The sequence below is a fragment of the Anolis carolinensis genome, chromosome 3, assembly GCF_035594765.1.
Source record: "Anolis carolinensis isolate JA03-04 chromosome 3, rAnoCar3.1.pri, whole genome shotgun sequence".
In the NCBI taxonomy this organism is placed as follows: domain Eukaryota; kingdom Metazoa; phylum Chordata; class Lepidosauria; order Squamata; family Dactyloidae; genus Anolis; species Anolis carolinensis.
In genome coordinates, this window is record NC_085843.1 from 33,918,055 (window position 1) to 33,945,288 (window position 27,234).

The following is a 27,234-nucleotide window of genomic DNA, read 5'->3' on the forward strand; positions in this document are numbered from 1 at the left end:
CCTGCCACCATCTCGCACAGGGACTTGGGGTGGCTCAGAAAACCCTCAAGGTGTGACACAAAATACAAAATATGACAAGTGCACAACAAGACATAGGCAACAAACGGTCAACCGGACAAGAGTTCTTCTTCCACCCTGGACATTATTCCACAGATATATAAACCTCACTTGCCTAGTTTCCAACACCTCACAACCTCTGAGGATGCCTGTCATAGATGTAGGCGAAACGTCAGGATAGAATGCTTCTGGAACATGACCATATAGACAGGAAAACTCACAGCAACCCAGACCTCATAACCTCTGAGGATGCCTGCCATAGATGTGGGTGAAACGTCAGGAGAGAATGCTTCTGGAACATGGCCATACAGACTGGAAAACTCACAGCAACCAGACCTCATAACCTTTGAGGATGCCTGTCGTAGATGTGGGTGAAACGTCAGGAGAGAATGCTTCTGGAACATGGCCATACAGACTGGAAAACTCACAGCAACCAGACCTCATAACCTCTGAGGATGCCTGTCATAGATGTGGGCGAAACGTCAGGAGAGAATGCTTCTGGAACATGGCCATACAGACGGGAAAACTCACAGTAACCCACGGAAAGGAGAAAGTTTTGGGGAACTTTTTTCTTTGGGAGTCTTGCACTGAGATCACAGAAAAGTTGTGCGATGATACGCCTCCAAGTCGGAGAGCATTTTTTTTTCGCTCTCCAACACCACACAAAACCTCACTCCGAATTACTGGACGGGGGGAAAAATGTTTCTTCCTTGTTGCCCGTGGTTTCTGTTGGGTGCGCTTCTCCAACGGAAGACGCAGGGAGAGAAGGTGTGCGTTGGGGTTGTTGTATGTCTTTCGGGTTGTGTGGCCATGTTCCAGAAGTATTCTCTCCTGACGTTTCGCCCACATCTATGACAGGCATCCTCAGAGGTTGTGAGGTATGGATGCGGTATGGTGCGCGTTCTCTCTCTTCTCTCACCAAAAAAGAGTCGCACCCTCTTCTCTAGTCGGAGAGGCAGCCGGCTGGGCTCTTTTCTCCCCTTGGGCTCCCTGCATGCGAGGCGCAACCGGGCTGATCTCCCTCCCTCCCTCCCTCCCTCCCTCGGCCTCCAAGGACGAAAAGAGGACCCCTCCCGCTTTCCCTCTCCACCTGCGTCCTAGGTAATGATTAATCCTGTGGCGGGAGGGGCGGGGGAGGGATAAAGAGGGGCTGGTGGAAGGGATGGGGCAGAGAGCGAAGGCAGCCCGTCCTAGCCTCTGCTTGCATCTCGTTCCCGAAGAGCCATGGCTGCCTCCTCCGCCGCCCCGTCGGGGCTGCCCCTCCCGGCGGCGCTTCTCCTCCTGGCCCCGGCGCTGTTCTTCCGCCCCGTGGCCGGCCATCCGGGCCAAGGGGCTTCCACCTGGCTGCGCTTCTCCCGCCTGCCCTTCCCAGAGGACGCGCTCTTCCTCCACCACGCCTTCCCCGAGGGCTTCCTCTGGGGCGCGGGCAGCGCTGCCTATCAGGTGGAGGGCGCCTGGCGGGAGGAGGGCAAAGGGAGCTCCGTCTGGGATGCTTTCGCGCACCGCAGGGCCCCCTCTTCTCCGCCCGCTCCGTCGGGGGACGTGGCCGGCGACAGCTACCACCACCTGGAGCGCGACCTGGCCGCGCTGGGCCTCCTGGGCGTCTCCCACTACCGCTTCTCCTTGGCCTGGGCTCGCCTCTTGCCCAACGGCACCTTGCCCGCCAACCCGGCCGCCCTGGCTTACTATGGGGCGCTGCTCTCCGGCCTGGAGGAGCGTGGCATTGAGCCCGTGGTCACCCTCTACCACTGGGACCTGCCCCAGCATCTGCAGGAGGCCCACGGCGGATGGGAGAACCCGCTCCTGGTGGACCTCTTCCGGGACTACGCCGAGGTGTGCTTCAGGCACTTCGGGCACCGCGTGCGGTACTGGCTCACCATGGACAGCCCTTACCTGGTGGCCTGGCACGGCTACGGGACGGGCAAGCTGGCTCCTGGCCTGCGGGGAGGGAGGGAGGCAGCCTACAGAGTGGCCCACCACCTCCTCAAGGTAAGGAAGAAGAAGGGCCTTGGTCAAGGAGAATGTATGAGGTCAAGGGAGGTCATAGTCCCACTCTTCTGCTCAGTTTTTTTTCTTTCGTGTCAGGAGCGACTTGAGAAACTGCAAGTCGCTTCTGGAATGAGAGAATTGGCCGTCTGCAAGGACGTTGCCCAGGGGACGCCCGGATGTTTTGACGTTTTACCATCCTTGTGGGAAGCTTCTCTCATGTCCCCGGATGGAGCTGGAGCTGATAGAGGGAGCTCATCCACACTCTCCCCCGGTTGGATTCGAACCTGGCAGCTTGCACATCAGCAGCCCAACCTTCAAGTCACAAGGCTTTAACCCACTACTCCACCAGGAGCTTAGGTCAGACCTCACCTCTCCTTTAAAAAACTACTAAAACACACTTAAGTGTATGGAGACAAGGAGGACTAGCATACTAATCTCACTGGAACCCTGGGTACTTTTATTCTATGGTTTATTTTAAATCGTGATTGATATTAGACACTTTTATATACATCTTAATTGTCTTAATTGTCTAATAGGAGCCCCTGGTGGTGTAGCGGACTAAAGGTCGCTGGTTCAAATCCTGGGAGCAGGGTGAGCTCCCACTGTTCGCCCCAGCATCAGGGGAAAAACTTTACCTTTACTAAGTGTATGGAGACAAGGAGGACTAGCATACTAATCTCATCAGAAGGCTGGCTACTTTTATTCTATGGTTTATTTCCAATCCTAATTGATATTAGACACTTTTATATACATCTTAGTTGTCTAATAGGAGGCCCCGGTGGCACAGCAGGCTAAACCACTGAGCTGCTGCTCAACTTACTGACCGAAAGATCGCTGGTTTGAATCCTGGGAGCAGAATGAGCGCCCACTGTTAGCCCCTGCTCCTGCCAACCTAGCAGTTTGAAAACATGCCAATGTGAGTAGATCAATAGGTACCACTCCGGCGGGAAGGTAACGGCACTCCATGCAGTCATGCCGGCCATATGACCTTGGAGGTGTCTATGGACAACGATGGCTCTTTGGCTTAGAAATGGAGATGAGCACCAACCCTCAGAGTCAGTCACAACTGGACTTAACGTCAGGGGAAAACCTTTACCTTTACTAAGTGTATGGAGACAAGGAGGACTAGCATACTAATCTCACCGGAACGCTGGCTACTTTTATTCTATGGTTTCTTTTCAATCGTAATTGATATTAGGCACTTTTATATACATCTTAATTGTCTAACAGGAGCCCCTGGTGGCACAGCAGGCTAAACCACCGAGCTTCTGAACTTGCTGACCGAAAGGTTGCCGGTTTGAAGCAGAGTGAGCTCCTGCTGTTAGCCCCAGCTTCTGCCAACCTAGCAGTTCAAAAACATGCAAATGTGAGTAAATCAGTAGGTACCGCTCCGACGGGAAGGCAATGGCGCTCCATGCAGTCATGACCTTGGAGGTGTCTACGGACAACGCCGGCTCTTCAGCTTAGAAATGGAGATGAGCACCAACCCCCAGAGTTGGACATGACTGGACTTAATGTCAAGGGAAAACCTTTACCTTAATGTAATGATGTTTTATTTAATTAATATATTTGTTCTCATTATTTCACTCCTAATTTTATTTTTTCCATTAGTTATAAGTTTGGGATGTTTACTCCCTGGTTGAGAACTATTTTATATCTCGGCTCTGCTAGTTCATGTCAGCCCAGTTACCATCATTGGCCACGCAACTAACACACACACAACTTTGTGAACTCTGGTTGGCTCTGTGGATTAGTGTGGATGTTTGTGCAGACTCTAAGTCATATAATTTTCTAACTACATTTGGTTCAACTTATTGATGTTAGGTGTAATTCATTGATGTTAGGTTTAATTTGATGTAAAGTTTTAACGTATTTATATGTGAGGTTTTTCATATTTTTTTCTGGGATTTTATATCAGTATTTGTTTGTTTTCATAGAGGCATTGAATGCTTGTTGTTGTATGAGTCCCTCTGGGGAGATAGGGCGGAATAGAAATAAAGTTTGTTATTATTGTTATTATTATTATTATTTTGATTTCTGTGAATTTGATGTTGGCGTTGAATGTTTGCCATTTTTCTGTATGTAAACTGCCCTGAGTCCCCTTGGGGAGAGAGGGCGGTCTATAAATAAAGTATTTATTATTGTTATTATTTATTTAATACTGGGTCCAGTTCTGGGCACTGCAATTCAAGGAGGATATTGACAAGCTGGAACCATGTTCACAGAAGGGCGAGCGAAATGACCAATGGTTTGGAAACCAAGTCCCATGAAGAGCTGGTTAGGGAGCTGGATATGTTTAGCTTGGAGAAGGAAAGGTTGAGAGGGGAAACAGTATTTGAGAAGATGACATATTGATGAGAAGGCAAGCTTGTTTTCTGCACCTCTAGAGACTGGGACACAAAACAATGGATTCAAATTTTAGGGAGAGAGATCCGACCTAATTATAAAATTATAAAAACAAACGGGACGGCCATCTTTTGGGAGTGTTTTCATTATGAGGTCTTGCATGGCAGAATCAAATTGGACTGGATAGATCTTGTGGTCTCTACCAACTCTGTGATCCTTTGAGGAGGTTACAGTTTCAAATAGGTTCACTAAGTTGGAAATGATTTGCAGGCACACAATATGGGCAAATGTGTGCAGTATTTTGAAGGTAGAACTGGGACATTGAAGAATAGGGTTGGAATGCCTGCTCAGCCAGGCAAACTCACTGGGTACCTTGGACAAAGTGTGCTCTTCTCTTACGAGAAAGCAGAGGCAAACTTCTTTTGAATAATTCTTGCCAAGGAAAACTGATGGTAGGACCAACCACCAGTCCGAACCAACCTGAAGGCATGTGAAAGCAATGAAACAAATCTTCTAAAAAGGAATTTTAATGCCAAGGTTTGGCAACCAGAGGTCTTCCAAATGTTTTGGAGTTCTTTGGTTTCTGCTTTCTCACAAACAGAAGTTTTCACACAAGCAGAGATATTTGTGGTTATAGTAAGAGAAAGTTGAGAATAAAAGTAAATCACAAGGTTTTGAGCAGTTTTCTATTGGTATTCTGTACTCACAGTGCGGTGAAATTTTCTTCAGCTTCGGAAAAATGTCATTGTCTTTTTCTAATTGCAGTGCCCCAGCCATATCATCCTCATGTACAAGAATGGATGAGAATAACAGGGCACTAGAGAGTAAACATTAACGGTACCAAAATTAGTCAGTAATGACAATTCTTACTATTGCTAATTAAAGCTTGAATCATACTATGTTAATAATGTTCTTCTTTAGATAGAAGATGGTCTAGGAATGATGCATTGGGATTATTAAACTGGCTTGGTGAAGGGTTGTGTCTACCAGAATATTGGATTTAAATGTGATTCAGTCCTGCTGTTCTTGGATTCTGTTGTAAAACATAAGAATTCTATAAAGAACTACTGGGATTTTTAATATTTTAGAATTCAATTCTGTTCAATAGAACTCTGTCCTACACAATCATCCCATCCATAATTGCTGTTGCTATGATAGCTTGTCTACCAGGAATAGCACAAAATGATTATTTGTAATATAGTAGAGTCTCACTTATCCAACACTCGCTTATCCAACATTCTGGATTATCCAACACATTTTTGTAGTCAATGTTTTCAATATATCATGATATTTTGGTGCTAAATTCGTAAATACTGTAATTACTATGTATCATTGCTGCATATTGAACTACTTTTTCTGCCAGATTTGTTGTATAACATGATGTTTTGGTGCTTAATTTGTAAAATCATAAGCTAATTTGATGTTTAATAGGCTTCTCCTTATTCTCTCCTTATTATCCAACATATTCGCTTATCCAACGTTCTGCCGGCCTGTTTATGTTGGATAAGTGAAACTCTACTGTATCAGGATTTATGCAGTCAAAAGTGACCTGTTTTGGACATTGTTCCACACTCTGGGAGCTGTATGCCAAAAAGTAATTTTTCCAAGTTCTGTTTATACTTTGCTCTACAGGTGCCAAACTGTTGCATAACTGCTAACATCTTAGTCATTTTCTGCAACTAGGCATATATGAGAGAACTCTGTTTTTTTGTTGTTGTTTTTATTATCATATAGAGACAAGTTTATTCAAGATGGTTGGTTGTTGTAAGATAGTAAATTAGACTACTTTTAGCTGTGACTGGACCTAATGAATTTCATGGCCGAGTGGGAATCTGAATCTCTGCATCTTCAATTCTAGTCCAGCTCTCCAACTACTACTCCATAGTGACTCTCTATGTTTTAATGCCATCTCTTCTTCTTTTTTTTGAAAGTAAAAGCTTTATAATTGCAAGTGGAGATTATTTCTTTTTTCAAAATCCTCAAATTCTTTCTGTCTTTAATAGAAATAATTATGCCATTTTTGTACATTCTTATCAGTTGCAAAGTTAAATGAAATTCTCACTCATTCCTCTCCCCAGCCAAGCCCTTTCTCGCCATCTAGGAGAAGAACAAATTTATAAACAATTTTGACAAAAGACTCATAGCACCCTGCGTTGACTATAGCATCTAAGTCAGATATAAATTGATTCTTTTTATTATCAAGACTACTAAAGAATGGCACCATTTGAAAACTTGGACCATTGGTATGCAAACTTTATGGTAGAGATGAAGTGATGTAATAATGTTTTGGCTCATGCGGTTTTGCTAAGCAAGAGGAACAGATGTTACTCTCTTTAGGATTAGGGAAGGAGAATAGTTTCAAAAATGAGGGGTTCAGAAAATAAATTCCTTACCTTAGAAATCTTCCATCTTTTAGAAACTAAATTTAAGCTTTGCTCAGAATTTAATCTCAGTTTATAGTTGCTCAGTTTAAGTCCATTCCTCTGCTATATTTACCTTGCTCTTTTTTTTAAAGACAAAATTACCAGACTCCGTGGAGTATGGAAAGGGAAAGGCCCATTGTCTGTGCGTATGCAGAAGGACTTAAGTTCAAAATATGGCAATTCCAAGCAGGCCTGGAAAATAATTGTGCCTCTGATTAGTGTGGAACAAGGATAGGCAACTGGCCCATCAGATATTTCATGAAAATGCATGGAAAGATCTGTTTTCTGAATACGTCCCAAATTGTGAAGACTTTTATCAGATCAGGACTCTTCTCATTATACTTTCTCAATATATGCAACCATGTAAAAATATTTTCAAATATTTTTTTGATCTCTATCTGCAACTCCTCTTATTATGGGGGTTCCAGTCCAAAAACATCTGGAAGGCCACAATTGTTCACCCTGCTGGCAAGAATTATATAAATCCTTGAACAATACTATATCTTCCTATGGTGTGGTAAGAAACTAAAAACTGGTTTGCTCAGTTGAAATGTTGGGAATGTATTCAAGAAGAGGATCAATTCAGATGTGATTGACAAGAACTCAAGTTGGTATTGAGTAAACTGATGATTTATATGTTATAAAGAGCACAACATTAGACAAATTTCCTTTTATTTTTATTTCTGTTAAGAATTAAGAATACCTGATGCAGAGCCATCAATAAAGAAATAATAAAGCATTTGCCGCTTACCAGAAGAAGGGTTACCGAAACTGGGATAAAACTCGGGAACCAGTTGTAAACGGCGTGTAAACTGCGTGTAAACAGCATGAACGGATATATTACCATCTACTCAGGAGCTACATCAACTTTGACTCTGTCTATTTGGCTTTACTATTGATCCCAAACCTGTGGAGTCCTGAGGAATCCCTCCAGAACTGCAGAGACTCTGAATCGGTTTGCCTTTAAGCCAATCCAATCCTTTTAGGACTGCAGAGAATTATATCATTTTGTTTGATTTATAATACTGAGTTAGATACTTTTGAGTTATATACCTCAGGACTGAATATTGTTTCTGTGAATGTTATATGTATATGATGCTCCAATATACATATTGTGTACTACTTATGTGTTGAACCACTATTGTGTTATACAGTTCAAGAACTCAAGTTGGTCAAAACAAGCCTGGTGTTGTTTCTGTACGCCAGTGTGGTTGCTTCTGAAGTTCAATAATACATTTTATCCTGTTAATTTGTGATGAAATCCAAAAATACCTAGTCTAGGGATGAGAAACTTTTGGCCTAGAGATGTTAATGAACTACTTCTTCCACCATGCCCTCTCCTTGGCAGACTAACTGCTAGGAATAGTGGGGCTGAAGTTCAGCTTTCGTGTGTTCCCATGGAAAGGTAGAATGCCTTGAAATGGCTATCCTGATTTCCATTGGAATGAATTTTGGGAGATAAGACACACACACACACACACAGTCCCTTTGTTTGACCAATTGAAGGCTAAGACATAGACCAAAAACCTTTATTCACTGCAAGTGGACTGCTGGCAATCTCCATGATGCATAGTAATTTCCAATGAATATCCTGTTGTTGTTTTTTTTAGCGATACTCTAACTTTGCCCCATTTAGGCAAACTTGGCAGATACTCCAGAATTTACTTGAAACTCTGGAATAACTCTTCCCTATGCTATCCAAGGCTGGAGTTAAAATTGCTGGAAGAAACATTAACAACCTTAGATATGCAGATGATACCACTTTGATGTCTGAAAGCGAGGAGTAGCTGAGGAGCCTTGTAACTAAAGTGAAAGAAGAAAGTACAAAAGCTGGGTTGCAGTTAAACATAAAAAAACCCAGACTGATTGATAACTGGCAAATGGAGAAAACATGGAGGCAATGACAGACTTTATATTTCTAGGCGCAGATGCAGACTGCAGCCAGGAAATCAGAAGACGTTTACTTCTTGGGAGGAGAGCAATGACCAACCTCGATAAAATACTGGAGAGTAGAGACATCACACTAGCAACGAAGGTTCGCATAGTTAAATCAATGGTGTTCCCAGTAGTAACCTATGGATGAAAGAGCTGGACCATAAGGAAGGCTGAGTGAAGAAAGACAGACGCTTTTGAACTGTGGTGTTGGAGGAAAATCCTGAGAGTGCCTTGGATCACAAGAAGATCCAACCAGTCCATACTCCAGAAAATAATGCTTGACTGTTCACTGGAGGGAAGGATATTAGAGGCAAAAATGAAGTACTTTGACCACATAATGAGAAGACAGAAAAGCTTGGAGAAGAGAATGATGCTGGGGAAAAAGGAAGGAAAAAGGAAGAGGGGCCAACCAAGGGCAAGATGGATGGATGGTATCCTTGGAGTGACTGGCTTGACCTTGAAGGAGCTCGGGATGGTGTCAGCCAGCAGGGAGCTCTGGCGTGGGCTGGTTCATGAGGTCACGAAGATTCGGAAATGACTGAACGAATAAACAACAACATTCTATCCAAAGCTAAGAGATACATATTGTTGGCTGGAGTTACAGATAAAACAGATACCTGTTCCGACTTACATATAAATTCAACTTAAGAACAAGTCTATATAAACCTATCTTGTTCATAACTTGGGAACTGTCTATAGTTCCATTTGCTCCTATATATGATTCATTTTATTTTAAAAAGTTCATTTATTAGGAGTTTGCATGGCTTCTTTCTAAAAATAAGTTGTTTATTATTTGAATAAGTAATCTAAAAATATTAAAGTTCATGAAAACATATTTATTTAAGCATGAATTTGAATAGATTTGGGTTTTGTGTGTGTGCACATTTTAGAATATAATATTGCAGTCACATTTTGAATTGATTTAATTAAATAGCGATTAACCTGTTTAGCTACAAAGCCAGCTTGAACTTGACAGCTTTATACTGTCATCATAACTCTAAGTATAGCTCCAAATGTTATTTGTACACTTTGAAGAATGATATACTCAATATGATATTAGTAAGCATGTTTCTACTGCACCCAAGACACTATATTAAACAGCTTATGAATTTGTGCGAATGGATGCTGTATTTCAAGCCAGTGTTTTATGTTCCCTTAAGGCCCTTCTGTAAGTGTTTATGAGCCGGTTCCCTCTTACTCTTGTCCAGTTATATACTACCATGTCCTAAAAATATTAGCATTTAAATTGCTGGAACCTCGGGCACAGCTGCTCTTGACACAAATAAATGGGCACCAAAGTCATTGACACAGTTCAGGATTTGTTTTAGAGTAACAGATATAGGGACTGGTTGAATTGTTGCATTTATAGTTTGTCTTTCCTCCAAAGCAGCAGAGATAGTTTTCTCTGCAAGAAACATACCTATTCTCATAACCTCCATTAGGCAGAAAGATACTGAATGGTACAAAGTATGGAACATTTTAAGGTAAAGGTATTTATATAACAGCCATGTTACATGTATAGTACAATTGTTGTATCCCAAGAATGGGCAAACTTCAGACTCCCAGGTGTTTTGGACTACAACTCCCACAATTCCTAACAGCCACTGTTAGGAATTGTGGGAGTTTAAGTCCAAAACTGAAGTTTGCTCATGCCTGTTGTATCCCCACAAACTATAGGATTGACTATTATGAATGATTTCAGATATCCATACAGGATATCTGAAATAGTAGTGAACCCTCTGATGTCTCTTGTGTTACATTATCATGTTTTGCTTAACCTTTGATGTATTTTGTGTTCTGTTGTTAGTTTATTTAATTTTTTAAATTGTTTATATATCTATTATCATGTATTTTGTTAGTTTTATATTGTCCCTTTATTTATTTATTTACTTACTTACAGTATTTATATTCCGCCCTTCTCACCCCGAAGGGGACTCAGGGCGGATCACATTATACACACATAGGGCAAACATTCAATGCCCATAAACACATCAAACAGAGACCGAGACAGACAGACGCAGAGGCAAGTTAACCTTCTTCTGAGGGGATATTCGATTCTGGCCACAGGGGGGAGCAGTTGCTTCATCATCCACTCTGGCCGCACTTCCTCATTCCAGGTCGTAAATTAGTTAACCTTGCCTCCCCACTTTTTTTATAAGTGGTACCTTATTTCTTACTTGATAGATGCAACTATCTTTCGGGTTGCTAGGTCAGCAACGAGCAGGGGCTATTTTTTATTTTTAATTGACGGGTGCTCACCCCGCCACGGGCTGGCCTCGAACTCATGACCTCATGGTCAGAGTGATTTATTGCAGCTGCTCAACTGCCTGCGCCACAATCATATCATCATCATCATCATCATCATCATCATCATCATTGTGATGAGTCATGGGCCATGTAGTCCCGTTTCTGGTACTATAGTACCAGATGAAGAGGAGAACTTGGGTTTTTCACCGTCTCAGTCAGAATTGGAACCTTCCCAGCCAGATTTGGGAACCTTGCACCTGCAAGAGATTTGTCTTCCAGAAGTCTGTCAAACAAGCCCTGAGCCTAAATCTCCTGTGTTTTCTCGCCACGAGAGGGGAGTTTCAGCAGCGTCTCGCAGGAGTGCTAGGATAGCTGCTAAGAATTCAGCTGATTAAGCCTGCTTTCCATGGGAAACTTTAAGGAGTCATGCATCTGGACTCAGAGTTTAGCTTTCGTTTCTGGTTCCCCAGAGAACTGCTCTTTGGTGGGAAAACTAGACCCTATTTAGGTGTTTTGCCCACAAGGGGACCTTGCGGAGTCAATTCGTCAGCTACTGGAGTAAGTTGTGTGTGGACAGCGCGCTCCGTTTCCAAGCCTCGTTCCTGTTTCAAGCCTTGTTCCTGATTCCAAGCCTTCGTTCCCGTTTCCAGCCTTGTTTACCTCCACGGACCTTGCCTTGTTTTCCAGGACTCAGCCTTGCCTTGTTTTCCGGATTTTGCCAAGTAATTCCACGGATCTTGTTCTTGCTCCTCGTTCCTTGTTGCCTTGTATCAAGCCTTGTTTCAAGTTACTCCCTAGCCTCGCTCAAGTTCATGGACTAAAGGACATTGTCATCTCCCCTCACTTTGCCTGGCAAAGTGAGTGTTTCGGTTATTGGATTACAACTTTGGACCTTAATATTTCATATTGGACATTGTTTCTTTGGACTAATTTTGACCTTTCCTGAAAGGTCTACTTCTGGACTATTTCATACACTTGCTTTTATTAACTTTATATATTTCCTTAATAAAGATATTAGATAGATTCTGGCCTCTGTGTATGGTTATTGGTGCTCTGCAGCCTGGGTCGTGACAGTTTGACTCCGCCACCCTAAGCACCAATTAACCTAGGCCAGAATGTCTACCGGAACCGTGCCGGGTGGCCAGCCACTTAGCTACACCATCGACAAGGACGAAGTGGACCGCATCCGCGATAAGCTCAATGCGCAGGAGGGAGAAATAAAGGGATTGAAGGAACGCGGAATCCGTCTCCCGGCCCTGGCATTGCCAACCAAGTTTTCTGGAGAAGCTTCTAAGGTTCATGTTTTCCGTCGCCAATGCCAGGCTTATCTAGAGGCCCGTGCTGCCGAGTTTCCCCAAGAAGACATCAAGGTGGCGTGGATTTACAGTCTCTTGGACGGGCCAGCGGCCAACTGGGCGACGGCACTGTTCGACCAAGTCTCCCCACATCTAAGGTCGGCGCAACATTTCTTGGACCACCTTAAGGCGACCTGGGGAATCGAGGACAATTTGGAGGCAGCCGGCCACAAACTCCGGCGCCTCTCCCAAGGGGACAGACCCATGTCCCAGTACATAGCCGAGTTCCGAGTGCTGGCCCACAACACCGGCTGGAATGATGTAGCCCTCAGAGGACAATTTCGGGAGGGTCTCAACATTGAGATGCTGGAAGAAATCTCCAAGGTGGATCCTCCCCATTCTCTTGAAGCACTCATTGATCAATGTTTACGAGCTGAAGTCATGCTTGCCAACAGAAAACAATGGGTCCGAGGCCAGAGCGGTAGAGCTGGGGTGAAACCTCCCGCTCCCACCGGCGTCCAGCCGCGTCCAGTATGGAGACCCCCGCCACCAGCCCCATACCCCAGAGGGAGCGAGGAGGTGCCGATGCAGTTGGGCAATGTGCGTCCCAGACTAGATGCCGCCGAGAAGGCCCGCCGCCAACGCCTAAATCTCTGTTGGTACTGCGGAAACGGGGGCCACTTCGCCAGAGAGTGCCCAGCCAAAGGGAAGCCCGCCGCCCGTCTGGCGGCGGCGTCCTCCACGGAGACGAAGGCGTCTGAGGCGGCTGACGCACAGCCGGCGGGGGAAGCCAGCGACCGGGCGTAGAGAGGCTCGCCAACCCGGTCAAAAAACCCACTCAAGAGCCGCCAACCGGGGTCCTATTTCTTCTAGTGGTCACCTTGTGGTCAGCAAAAAAAGGGCCCGTCATGGTCCATGCTATGATAGACTCAGGAGCCACAAACAATTTCATTGATAGGGAGTATGCCGACTCTCTGGGATTACAATACCATGACTTCAAGAATGCCCGTGTGGTGCAAGCCATCGATGGCCGCCCCCTCAAGACGGGTCCCGTAAGCCAGTGGTCAGAACCCACCAGAATGTGGATAAGGGAACATATGGAAGAGATTTCCTTCTTTGTTACCGAGGTTCCCCATTTCCCTGTGATTTTGGGAATTCCATGGCTGACACTTCACGACCCAAGCATCTCCTGGTCTAACAGAGAACTGCAGTTTGCTTCAAAATATTGCCAAAACCATTGCCTTGTAGCCAAGGTCTGCCATGCCACAGACACTGAACCCATTATCACCTTGCCCAAGAAGTACTCAGAATATTGGGATGTATTCAATGAAAAAGAAGCCGAGAGATTACCCCCACATAGACCTTATGACTGTGCCATTGACTTGGTGGAGGGGGCCCCGATCCCGCGAGGACATCTCTACTCCCTGACTGAACCGGAGCAAGAAGCTCTCAGGGAGTTCATAGAGTCAAACCTTCGCAAGGGATTCATCAGACCCTCTCAATCCCCAGCCGCTTCCCCAGTGATGTTTGTAAAAAAGAAGTCAGGGGACTTACGCTTGGTGGTGGACTATAGAGCATTGAACAATATCACTAAGCGGAACAGCTATCCCCTACCCTTGATCTCGGACCTACTAGACCGACTTTGAGGAGCCAAGGTCTACACCAAGCTGGATCTTCGGGGGGCTTATAATCTAGTTCGCATCAGAGAAGGGGACGAGTGGAAGACTGCCTTCCAGACTAAATTCGGATTATTTGAGTCCCGAGTTATGAATTATGGATTATGTGGAGCTCCCGCAACGTTCCAGCATTTTGTCAATGACATCTTTCAGGATTATCTAGATCGGTTCTTGATCATCTACCTGGACGATTTTTTGGTGTTTTCTAGATCACAATCAGAACATGAGAACCACGTCAGAATGGTGTTACAACGATTGCGGGATCATGGACTTTATGCCAAGCTGGAAAAATGCGCTTTTGATCTACAAGAGGTAGATTTTCTGGGGTACCGCGTCTCACCACTAGGGCTCTCCATGGACCCGGCAAAGGTTTCAGCAGTATTGGAATGGCGGGCGCCAACCAACAAGAAAGAGGTGCAACGATTCTTGGGGTTCGCGAACTACTACCGCAAGTTCATTCCAGACTTTGCCCGCTGGTCTGACCCAATCACCAGCTGCATCCGTGGGAAACAGCCTTTCCGTTGGACAGATCAAGCAGAGAAAGGGTTCCAACAACTAAAGAAATTATTCACGTCCCAGCCAATCCTTCAGCATCCAGACCCAGAAACCCCTTTTATCGTGCAGGCAGACGCCTCCGATGTGGCAATTGGGGCTGTACTCCTACAACCAGTGGGAGATCATCTTCATCCTTGTGCCTTTTATTCCCGTCAATTGACCGCACCAGAGAGAAATTACACCATTTGGGAAAAGGAACTATTGGCCATAAAGGCAGCCTTTGAAACTTGGAGACATTGGTTAGAAGGGGCCAAATTTCCCATTGAAGTCCATACTGATCATCGGAATCTAGAGCATCTAAGAACTGCCCGCAAGCTAAATCAGAGGCAACAACGCTGGGCTTTATTCTTTGAACGTTTTAACTTCCAAATTCATTATGTAACCCCAGCCCAGACCAAGCAAGCAGATGCTCTGTCACGGAAACCGGAATACGCTACAGGGCGCAAGGAGACCTTTGAGTCCCAGCTGCTACAACCCGAGAACTTTGCTACGCTCACAGTGGGAAACACCAAATCCACTCCCATTGAATCAACTTCCCCTACTCCAGGACCCCTTTCTGCTCAGGAAATCAGGGCTAGTCAGCAAGCAGATGCCTGGGCACAGACCAACTTCGCCAAGGATTACATTTTCCCTTTTCGCTTAAGGATGGGCTACTTTGCTATAGAAATCATGTTTACATCCCCCCAGGACCGGGCAGGGAAAAAGCACTTCGTCTGTGTCATGACTGCAAGCCAGCAGGGCATTTCGGGCTATTTAAAACCATGCATTTGATCCTAAGAGATTTCTGGTGGCCCAAGATCCGCAAGGATGTGGAAAAATATGTCAACACCTGCCCAGTATGCCAGCGCTCCAAGACAAGAAGAGAAAAGCCCTCAGGGCTTCTGCATCCCCTCCCTACACCATCCCACCCATGGGAAATAATCTCTGCGGATTTTATCACTGATCTACCACCTTCCTGTGGATTCACCACGATTCTAGTGGTGGTGGACCTTTTCACCAAGTTAGCCCATTTCATTCCCTGTGATGGCCTTCCCACGGCCAAAGAGACTGCAGATCTATTCCTCCAACATGTTTTCAGATTGCATGGATTGCCCAAGAGTTTGGTCACAGACCGTGGGTCCCAATTCACCTCTCGTTTCTGGAAAGCACTACAAAAACTATTGGGCATAGACTCTCGTTTATCTTCGGCTCATCATCCCCAAACGGATGGGCAAACTGAGCGCACCAATGCCACTTTAGAACAATACCTTCGCTGTTATGTAAACTACCAGCAGGACAATTGGGCTTCCCTGTTATCGCTGTCAGAGTTTGCCTACAACAATGGGGTCCAGGCTTCTACTAAAGAAACCCCGTTCTTTGCAAACTACGGCTTCCATCCACGTTTCTTTCCCCCTGTCATTGAAACCTCAGAAGTTCCCGCAGCAGAGGACTGGCTGCAGGAACTCACAGCGGTGCAACAACTCTTGCTCCAGCAACTAGACCAAGCCAAGGAGGACTATAAACGTCACGCGGACAAACATCGCCAGCTGGGCCCCGAAATCAAGGTAGGAGACCGGGTTCTTCTGTCCACTCGCTTTTTGCCCTCCCATCGCCCTTGCCGGAAGTTAGATGCCCGTTTCATTGGCCCCTATCCAGTGGTGGCGCAACTTAACCCCGTGACTTTCAAACTCCAACTTCCGCGCTCAATGCGCATTCATCCAGTGTTCCACCGCTCCCTGCTCCTTCCGGCGGATGGTGTGCGCTCTGATACAGACCGGCCGGCCCCCCCTCCTGTTTTGATGAATGGGGAGGAGGAGTTTGAGGTTCAGGACATTTTGGATTCTCGCTTTTACCGCCGCCGCCTACAATATCTCATTGACTGGGTGGGTTTTGGCCCCGAGGAACGCTCTTGGGAAGACGCTTCCACAGTCCATGCTCCTGATCTAACCCGCCGCTTCCATCAGACCTATCCCGCCAAGCCGCGGCCTCGCGCCTCGGGGAGAGAGTCCCAGTTTGAGAGGGGGCTTGAGGAGGGGGATAGTGTGATGAGTCATGGGCCATGTAGTCCCGTTTCTGGTACTATAGTACCAGATGAAGAGGAGAACTTGGGTTTTTCACCGTCTCAGTCAGAATTGGAACCTTCCCAGCCAGATTTGGGAACCTTGCACCTGCAAGAGATTTGTCTTCCAGAAGTCTGTCAAACAAGCCCTGAGCCTAAATCTCCTGTGTTTTCTCGCCACGAGTTTTGTAAACAACAGAGGGGAGTTTCAGCAGCGTCTCGCAGGAGTGCTAGGATAGCTGCTAAGAATTCAGCTGATTAAGCCTGCTTTCCATGGGAAACTTTAAGGAGTCATGCATCTGGACTCAGAGTTTAGCTTTCGTTTCTGGTTCCCCAGAGAACTGCTCTTTGGTGGGAAAACTAGACCCTATTTAGGTGTTTTGCCCACAAGGGGACCTTGCGGAGTCAATTCGTCAGCTACTGGAGTAAGTTGTGTGTGGACAGCGCGCTCCGTTTCCAAGCCTCGTTCCTGTTTCAAGCCTTGTTCCTGATTCCAAGCCTTCGTTCCCGTTTCCAGCCTTGTTTACCTCCACGGACCTTGCCTTGTTTTCCAGGACTCAGCCTTGCCTTGTTTTCCGGATTTTGCCAAGTAATTCCACGGATCTTGTTCTTGCTCCTCGTTCCTTGTTGCCTTGTATCAAGCCTTGTTTCAAGTTACTCCCTAGCCTCGCTCAAGTTCATGGACTAAAGGACATTGTCATCTCCCCTCACTTTGCCTGGCAAAGTGAGTGTTTCGGTTATTGGATTACAACTTTGGACCTTAATATTTCATATTGGACATTGTTTCTTTGGACTAATTTTGACCTTTCCTGAAAGGTCTACTTCTGGACTATTTCATACACTTGCTTTTATTAACTTTATATATTTCCTTAATAAAGATATTAGATAGATTCTGGCCTCTGTGTATGGTTATTGGTGCTCTGCAGCCTGGGTCGTGACAATCATCATCTTTTGACTATATTTGGGATGGTAGCAAACCATAGAATGGCACTGGAGTTCCTGAAGAGGTCCACAAACACTTCTGTGAAAGAATATTTTTTAGAGCATGGGTGAGCCATGTATATTGAGTCTGTGGATAAGGAGGTCATATGATATATCTATCGCCTCCTCCTCCTCCCTGTGTGCCCTCATGTAATTTCCAACTCATAACCCTAAGGTGAACCTATCATGGCATTTTCGTGGCAAGGTGTCTTCAGAGAAGGATTGCCATTGTCCTCTGAAGCTGAGAGACTGACTTGGCCAGTGGGTTTCCATAGCCAAGCAAAAATTTGAATCTTAGTCTCCTAAAATCCTATTCCATCACTCACATCACTGCACCACACTGGCTCTGCTCTTATATTGTTACAACTTTCTTTTCCAGGGCCATATAATTTTGGGTTATAAATATCTTGCCCGCTTGGGTATTTGGACACATGGGCTTGCAAGCTGTTTTTTACATTACTGATTAAGCTAATTACCAGTCTTTTGATTCCTGTGGCTTTTCCAACATCAGGTTTGATGAATATATCTGGCAGAAGCAGCATAATGAATTCAATTAAACAATGCAGTACCATGTGTGTTGGATAATGGCACATTTGACATATTAACAAATTAACATCGTGTTTGTCAGATGAGAATCCTGAGATGCCTAAATGGAATTAGATCTTTTCCCGACGAGAGGTTTGCCACCCAACATTACATGTTGCTTCTGAAATACTGGTCAACTGGGTTCAGATTCTGCACAAAGATCCGAAAATCAGGGTGCAGGCCGCTGCTGGCACATCGTTGGAGTTTCCCATCACCATCAGTGTGCATCAGGGCTCAGCCCTCACTCCCCTCCTTTTCGTTGTTGTAACTGATGCAGTTACTACAGATCTGCAGAAACTGGCACCTTGGATTTTGCTGTATGCTGATGATGTAATGCTTGCTCCTAAGGACAAGGAAGAACTTGAACATCAAGTGCAATCATGGTATGACCAGCTGGCACAATTTGGTCTTTGCCTAAACATCAAAAAGACAGATGAGCAACAAGGAGAAGACTGGTACCATCCAGGAGGACGGGGTGGATCTCCTAAAGGTCAACATCTTCAAGTATCTCGAATCGATGATAATTTCAGATGGCAATATTTTTTGAAAAAGTAAGCACATGGATTAACATGGCTTGGATGAAATGGTGCTTGGTAGCAGGTGTACTCTGTGACAAGAAGATGTCTGATCACCTAAAATCAAAAAACTATTGAAATGTCCTAAGGCCTGCTGCAATATATGGTGCCAAAAGTTGGCTGGCTTCAAAGGAAGCAGAACACCATCTCGGTCTTATGGAGATGAGGATGCTACGATTTACAGCTGGCGTCACACACCTTGACCACATCCACAATGATGACATCTGGCAACGCTTTAGCATTGCTTCAATTGTAGACCAACCGTGAGAATCATGCCTCAGATGTATGATCATACTCTCCAAGGTGAAGACGAATCCATTCGCAAGATTGATTTAGAAGTGCCTGGCAAGAGACCAAAAGGGACGACCGAAGCAATGCTGGTTGGACACGTTGCACAATGATCTGAAGACTGCTAGCATACACCCTGTCTAGGCACACGACTGGGGAAATGGCACCTACAAACCAGTAAAGCAGACCCCGCCATCTAGCAGGACATACTCTGAAGAAAAAGAATTAGATCTTTTCCATCATCTGACTAGTGGAAGATACTCATCCCAGTGTCAGACCTGCTCTGGTTTTTAATTTGAACTTTAAAGGAGATATTTGCGGGACAGAGCTCAGCACCTTTAATAAGTCCTTTAAAGTTGAGATGAAAACACACAGGAGATTCACCATCCAACTATAACTACAGCCAAGATCCATCGCTGCATTACAGTACAAGACCTATATCTGTGAGGGATACCAGAAACTACGGATAATAGTCAGTGCTATGTTTTAACTATACTTGTGCTGGAAGCATTTCATAGAATTACACTGGAAGACCTAGAAAGATCCACAAACATGGGTATGTGAAACCATGGATATCCAATCTGTGGATTTTACTGTATTTATTAATTTCCAAGAAGATTCATTGCTCTATTGACAAGGGAGCTAACCAGTTGCCTCTAACCAACAGTAGCATATGCCAGGTTTTTCACAACACGTTACTTCCAAGCTTTAATTTGTGGACATTGAGCTAACTCTACAGATGATGCTAAATGACTTCACTTTGTTTAGGTTGAGGCATAATCCAAGATAGTTATATTGGCAATTGCCGAAAATTGAGAATACCTCCATTAGGTGTGATTCATGCATAATTTGGCATTATCATTTAATTCTACACTTCCTTCCCTAAGTGATACCAAGTTCATCTGCCTGTTCAGTTCATACCACTTGCACTTTTATGTGAACAAGTTTCCAATACACATTTTCTCTATTGCTCTGTGCATAACTGTGTACGAGTGTATAACTTCACCTAAAACAAAAGCCCTTCTAATTTAAAATAAAAACAGGTTTAATAGTATTTTGGTTGCTTTTTCTAGCATGTAGGATTTATCAATGCATCCTAAGTTACCTTGGATCACTCAGAGCAGTAGGTCCTCATCTACCTTCTGCCTCACCTTGATTTAGAGAAGGCAAATTATTATTTTGCTTTTGTTTTAAACTACTTGTAGATTATGAGTTTGCACTGAAACTAATCATCTTGGCCTTCAGAGTAATTTGTTAAGGAATATAAATAGTTACTGGACTGTGGCAAGCTGAAGAATAATTTCTAGTTTACCAAACATATACAAAACTTGATTTTTTCTGGCCTGCTGCCCATTTCATTTTGAGTATAGATGAAGAAAATCAAAATATGACTAACAATTATTGTTTCAAGCAAAGTGTTTTGTACAGTTGTTTGCAAGACAATATTATGAGAGAGAGAACCTTGCTTCTAACAGTTCTAAGGTTACCATACAATTCTTAGTCCATAATTTCTGATGTATAAACTGTTTTGTAAAGCAAAGGTTATTCCATGCTTGGAGCAAACTAATTTTGTTGGTGATAGTGAAGTGATGGTTGGGAAAGGGCCAGGAAACGGAGTGTAGGTAGCCATTTATGGTTGGAACAAAGCATTTGTGTTTATTGGATGGTCTTTGCTAAAGTAAGGGTGGAGAATTTCCCCTGACCCCATTGAGGAGAATATCAATTTTTCTCTCTCTCTCTGCATGGCACATCTGTGGAGTCTGGCTAAACCAAAATATTTATCTGAAGATGGTCAATTTTTCTAGGGTATGGGTGCATGTACACTTAGATACACGGAAATCAGGTTGTGAAGGGGGTTTTCTTCCCAACTTGGTGACACCATGGATGAATGACCTCTTGAATGAGAGACCTCCAAGTTTTATCCTCTAAGTCCTGCTTAGGTCTTGCAAACTCAGGGCTGTGACTTTCCTTGGATGTGGTCTTCCTCTTTTCCGGCTACCCTCCACTTTTTCTAGTGAATCATCTCTTTTCATGATATGGTCAAAGTACAACAGCCACAAGCTTAGTCACATTGACTTGTAGGAGGAGTTGAGGCCTGATCTATTCTAGGACCTATTTATTTGTCTTTTAAACATCATTTTAAGTATTGCCCAGTTACAATGTCGTGTACTCTTTTCTCTGCACCATATTCATCTCCTGGCTCTATGGTACGTTGTTTTTGCACTATCCCATGCCTGACTCTTTTATAACCTCGTCATGCCCATTTTTTTAATGATGGTCATTGGTTTTTATTAAACATTGGTTGATGGAGCCTCAATGTTGCTGCTCTTATGTTTAATTGTGTTTTATATGGATTATTGTCTTTTACATTGTTCTTATTTTATTTTAATTGTGGTTTTGTTTTAATGGATGTTTGTTTGCTTTTATGTCTGTTACTATTGTGAGATCTGTTGTTGGCAAGCTGATAGTTTTATTTAATTTTAGTCTGGATAAAGAGATGAATGAATGTACAAAAATGAATGAATATGACTCAAAAAGATTGACTGGCCTCCTTCTTTTTCATAGGCTCATGCTAAAGTGTGGCATCTTTACCACAATCATTTTCGTCCTGTTCAAGGAGGCAGAGTATCAATTGCCTTAAGTTCTCACTGGATTGAACCTCAGCACATGACTGAAAATAATATAAAGGAATGCCAGAAGTCTCTTGAATTTGTGCTGGGCTGGTTTGCTAAGCCTATATTTATTGACGGAGACTATCCACAGAGCATGAAGAGTTATCTTTCCTCAGCACTGCCAGAATTCACTGAAGCTGAGAAGAAGTTTATCCGGGGGACAGCTGATTTCTTTGCTCTTTCTTTTGGAGCCACATTGAGTTTCCATCTTGTGGATCCTGATATGATATTCCAGCAGCAGGAAACACTGAGCCTAAGGCAGCTGCTTTACTGGATAAGCCATGAATATAACAGACCACCGATTTTCATTGTGGAGAACAGCTGGTTTGTTTCTGGCATCACGAAGACAGATGGCTCCATTTACATGAATTATATGAAATATTTTGTTTCGGACACTTTAAAAGGTAGGATTGTTAATAGTCTTCTCACCACTGTTATTTTTCAGACACAACGTTAAGGAAACATTCTTAGTTTTACTCATTACATGTGTTCTATGGAGGTTAAGCTCAGTGAATATTTAAACATTTATATCCATTGAGGTTATAAAAGGACAGAGTTTACTCGCCGTAGTAGCTGCCAGGTTCTTCCCAACATATGTGGATTATATTTTGCTAGTGACAGCAATTGGTTAAGATACTCATCTACTATAACTTTGTGATATTTGTCCTATGGGCTATGTGGTTTGCAGTGGATTGCTTCAGGACAAATATATTAAGTGATTAGCTTTAATGCCTCAGATAACTGGGTAAATATTTGCTAGATAAGAATAAGTACTCAATGGTGTGTGTGTACATATGAGGTTACTTTCTGGCAGCGACCTTCTTGGACTGTCTTCAAAGTATTCATTTTCGAATAAACATGAAATGGAAGCAATGACTGGAGTATTTATTCTGCTTTCATAGCAGATTTCCAAACTGTTATCTCATTCACATATGTCCCTATTTATTTTAATATAAGGGCTTTTGTGTTTGCTGAATACAACATGATGGAGACTGTCACTTTTTAAAAGGAGACTGTAGATGCATGATTTTCCCTTCTGGAAAAAATGTTTATGCTTGAGTCAATTTTTACTTCAAAACCGTTTTAGTTGAAGACATAAAGGATGGGATCATTTATGGTTCAGCATGGTATGATATTTCCTGCATAAAACTGGCCATTCAACAATTACAGACTTATTATAGAGCCATTGTAGCCTCTGCATGGCCTTTCCATACCTGTCAGTGAGATCAGAGAAGCATCTGGCTATGTCCATGTAACCAAACACAAAATGATATATTACTCCACACTTGGCTACTTGGACTTAGCCAGATGCTTTCTTGGTCTGTCCTCACTCTACCAGTTGTGGAGTGGCTGTGGAGTGGGAGCTGTGGTTGTTGTGGAGGAAAGGAGGGAATACCAACCACAATCACCAAAACAAAAGAGACATGTGTGAGTATAAATATACCATATTTATATATTACACTGTATTATATGTATGTGTGTGTATATTAATGCATTAACTGGTTCTTTATTATGAAATAATAATTGATATATCTTAAGATTAAGTGAAATTGGAACAGAAATTCGTTTTAAATATTAAATGCTTTGAAGCAATTCATCTTCTGGCAGCAGAAAAGCCAATGGATTTTCCAAAGAGGCACCCATTGTCACGTAATACAGATATACACTTGGTTCACTTATATCAATGGCTGTAGAACAAAGCCATCACATCTAGAGTAAAATTATTTAATCTATGCCATTTTCAATGCTGCAAATATGTGTTCATATTGGAAAATCAGGACACTCTGCTTTTGTTCTTTATTCCTCAGCTATCAGGTATGATGGAGTTCCTGTCATTGGATACACTGTTTGGTCTCTCATGGATGGCTTTGAGTGGCTCAGAGGCTACAACATTAGACGTGGTTTGTTTTATGTGGACTTTGAAAGCCAGGATAAAAAACTGATATTGAAGTCTTCAGGAATGTTCTACCAAAAGTTGATAGCAGACAACGGTTTCCCTTTAAAACCAGAAGACCAGCCAGCAGAAGGAACATTCCCTTGCAATTTTGCATGGGGAATTACTGAAAACTTTCTTCAGGTAAGTCAAATGACACCAGATCCACCAGTCTTCCTTTTGTGCAAGCAAGCAATTTTGCTTCTTTTTCATTACAGAACATGTTTTATGGTTGTCTAGTAGGATACATCCATTAACAAAACATATTTTTAAAATTGTTTTAGCATTCCAAAACCGGGCCTTTAAAATGGTTGCTTCCAAAGGTTTTTAAAAAGTAAATTAATTAAGTTTTAGAGTTTTTATCTCTTTACTGTTTTAAATGTTTTGTTCTGTTGTGTAATGCATTGGGGACCTTTGGCAGAGCCAAAATACTGTATAAAGAAAGCATGTATCCCATATCCACGAGGGATATATTTCTGAACTTACTATGGAAAGAGGACACTATGGATAATAGCGAATCCCATTTCACCTCTAGTACAGACAGAAATATATAACTGTGGATATGACAAAGTGCCATGAAATTAGGTTAATTATAGTCCCAACATACCATACGGTTGAAGAACCTGTAGATCTCCTAGAAAAATGCTTTCTAGAAATTTGCTAGGTCCTCCAACACAATTGGAGGTGGTAACTTCTGGGGGAAACATACCATAGAACCACCTGTAGCTTCCTAAATTCCTAAAGAGATCATAACCTCTTTAAGATCTAAATGCAGATATAGCGTTCATATCTACATATGTTTTTTTGTACTATATTAATGGACTAATAATAATAGCAACAGAAGCAACAATCCTATTTACTCTTTGACCATCTTTTCCTCCCTTTTCCCAGGTAGACACTACTCGATCGCAATTTCTTGACCCAAATGTTTATCTTTGGGATGTCCATCAGACCAAGAAGCTCATTAAAATAATTGGAGGGGTTGCCCTACCTCGCAAACCTCACTGCGTTGATTTTGCTGCTATCAGGCTCCAGATTTCTTTACTCAAGGACATGCATATCACACACTTCCATTTTTCACTCAAATGGCCATCCATTCTCCCTCTAGGCAATATGACCTCTGTGAATCACACACTTCTGTTTTACTATGAGTGTTTTGTCAGTGAACTTCTCAGAGCGAATGTAACTCCTGTTGTTGCTTTGTGGCAACCTAGTGTCGAGAACCAAGGGCTTCCCCTTCCTCTTGGAGGATGGGAGGAACAAAGGACTGTGGAGGCTTTTGCTGAGTATGCTGGGTTCTGCTTTAAAAAACTTGGCCAGCATGTCAAATTTTGGATCACTATGAATGAGCCAAATATGATGAACCTGACCTACAAAGCAGCTCACAATTTGCTGAAGGCCCATGCCAAAGTCTGGCACTTGTACGATAAAAAATTCAGGAGAACTCAGAAGGGTAAAATATCAATTGCCTTCCATGCTAACTGGGTTGAACCCGCCTGCCCCTTTTCAGAGAATGATGGCAACGCAGCCAAACGAGTTTTGGAATTTGACATTGGTTGGCTTGCTGAGCCCATTTTCAAAAGTGGGGACTATCCCGATCTGATGAGACAATGGCTTCAGCACAAAAACAGCCTAGGTTTTTATGCTCCTTACTTACCTTATTTCACGGAAGAGGAAAAGCATCTGATACGTGGTTCGTTTGACTTCCTGGCTTTGAGTCACTACACTACATTTCTAGTGACCTCTGAAAAGGAAACTCCCAAGCACTACAATGACCTCCTTGAGATCCAAATGCTAGTGGACATCACCTGGGTGAAATCACCCAACAGGAACCCAGTGGTGCCCTGGGGGTTACGGAAGCTCCTGAACTGGGTTAAGTTTAAATATGGCGACGTCCCAATTTACATCATAGCAAGCGGAATTGACGATCAAAAGGATGTAGATGAAGACAAGTTGAGAATGTATTACATAGAGAATTATATTAATGAAGCTTTGAAAGGTAAGGGTCCTTTTGTACCTTGAGACTCATGTTTATTCTGATAGTTGACATGATGTATGATAAAAATGTTTTTTTGTCTAAACCGATACATTAAAACTTAGATTTTCTCAAAATGGGATGTGGTGAGGAAATGCAGCTTATTTCTTCTGGGATAGCTTGCTCTTCTGTACCCATTCCCCTCATTATGTTTGAACATTGCAGATAAAGGTGGGCAGAAGACAGATCAAGACTGGCAGATAACTCCAGTTGAACTGTAAGATCCAATTTATACTGCCATATAATGCAGTCTTATTGCATTGAACTGCATTGTATGAGTCTACACTGACTATATAATGCAGTTTCAACTGCATTATATGGCAGTGTAGATGTGGCCTGGATGATTGGTGGCATATCATCAAGGATATATGACTTGCAATGATATAAAGAGCAATAGCAAAATTAGTCTGCACTGTCCTAGGTTATTATCCTTATCCTGAGGAAGCTTATATGCAGAAGAACTTTGATTTATAACTCATTGCTAGCACTTAAACCCAGTTCCATGGATGCAAATAATTTTAATTTAAAAATTATTTGTCTCATATTCCATTCAGTGGTTCTTGAGGTTCTAGTAAACATTAAGATCTCATGAAGTCAAGATCTGCTCCCTGCTGTGGATAAAATAAACATGCTAAGAATCCATCAGGAGCCCCCCGTGGCGCGGCGGATTAAACCGCCAAGCTTCTGAATTTGCTAACCGAAAGGTCAGAGGTTTGAATCCGGGGAGTGGTGTGAGCTCCTGCTGCAAGCCCCAGCTTCTGCCAACCTAGCAGTTGGAAAACATGCAAATGTGAGTAGATCAATAGGTACTGCTCCGGCAGGAAGGTAATGATGCTCCATGCTGTCATGCTGCCCACATGACCTTGGAGGTGTCTACAGACAACACCAGCTCTTCGGCTTAGAAATGGAGATGAGCACCAACCCCCAAAGTCAGACATGACTAGACTTAATGTCAAGGGAAAAACTTTACCTTTACCCTACTAATCCATCAATTCTCTTTTTTTAATGTTTTCTTTTACAGCCTACATCTTGGATAATGTTAATCTCCATGGGTATTTCGTCTATTCCTTCAGTGATAGAGGTGATTCCAGATCGTATGGGCTTTATCGTTACTTGGTAAACCAATATGAAGCAAAACCTTCTATGATGCATTATAGACAGATCATTGACAATAACAGCTTCCCTGGACCAGGAGCTCCACCCCTCCGTTGCCCCAGAGAGTTCATTCTCTGCCCTGAATGCAACACTTTACAGCCAAGAAAATCTTTGTTGGCGTTTATTGCTTTTATACTGTTTGCTTTCATTGTTACTACATTTATGATCACTTACTACTCCAAGAGTAGCCCTGAACATTGCATTCCCATTGCTTGCTGTGCTCCATCTTCATTACCTGGGGGAACTTGGAAATGAATAAACACTGGGTTGCAATTACTGTTCCACAATGAATGTGCTTACGCTGCCTAATGCTGTGAATGTTACGTATCAAAATGGATTAGATCCTTGGGGTATGTATGACTCCTCTCTGTTTTAGCACTTTTCAATTGCCCCATAGTTGTCCTGATTCATTGACTGAGACCCACAGGCAAAAAACTCCTTCTTCATGC

At 43.2% G+C, this 27,234-nt stretch overlaps 1 protein-coding gene across 1 annotated transcript; it reads left to right on the plus strand.

Annotated features, from left to right (window-relative positions):
• Window positions 1-1,212: 1,212 nt before the first annotated feature.
• Window positions 1,213-27,076, plus strand: kl (klotho). Its single transcript, XM_062974713.1, has 5 exons — window positions 1,213-2,046; window positions 21,556-22,066; window positions 23,471-23,739; window positions 24,487-25,594; window positions 26,652-27,076. Exons 1-5 carry the CDS (start codon window positions 1,282-1,284, stop codon window positions 27,038-27,040), a joined length of 3,042 nt encoding a protein of 1,013 aa, XP_062830783.1. The 5' UTR covers window positions 1,213-1,281; the 3' UTR covers window positions 27,041-27,076.
• Window positions 27,077-27,234: the final 158 nt, after the last annotated feature.

Coding starts and splice junctions, on each gene's coding strand:
- kl (XM_062974713.1), top strand. CDS start 1,282: ATGGCTGCCTCCTCCGCCGCCCCGTCGGGGCTGCCCCTCCCGGCGGCG. Junction 2,047..21,555: donor TGGCCCACCACCTCCTCAAG/GTAAGGAAGAAG, acceptor TCTTTTTCATAG/GCTCATGCTAAAGTGTGGCA. Junction 25,595..26,651: donor TATTAATGAAGCTTTGAAAG/GTAAGGGTCCTT, acceptor TTTCTTTTACAG/CCTACATCTTGGATAATGTT.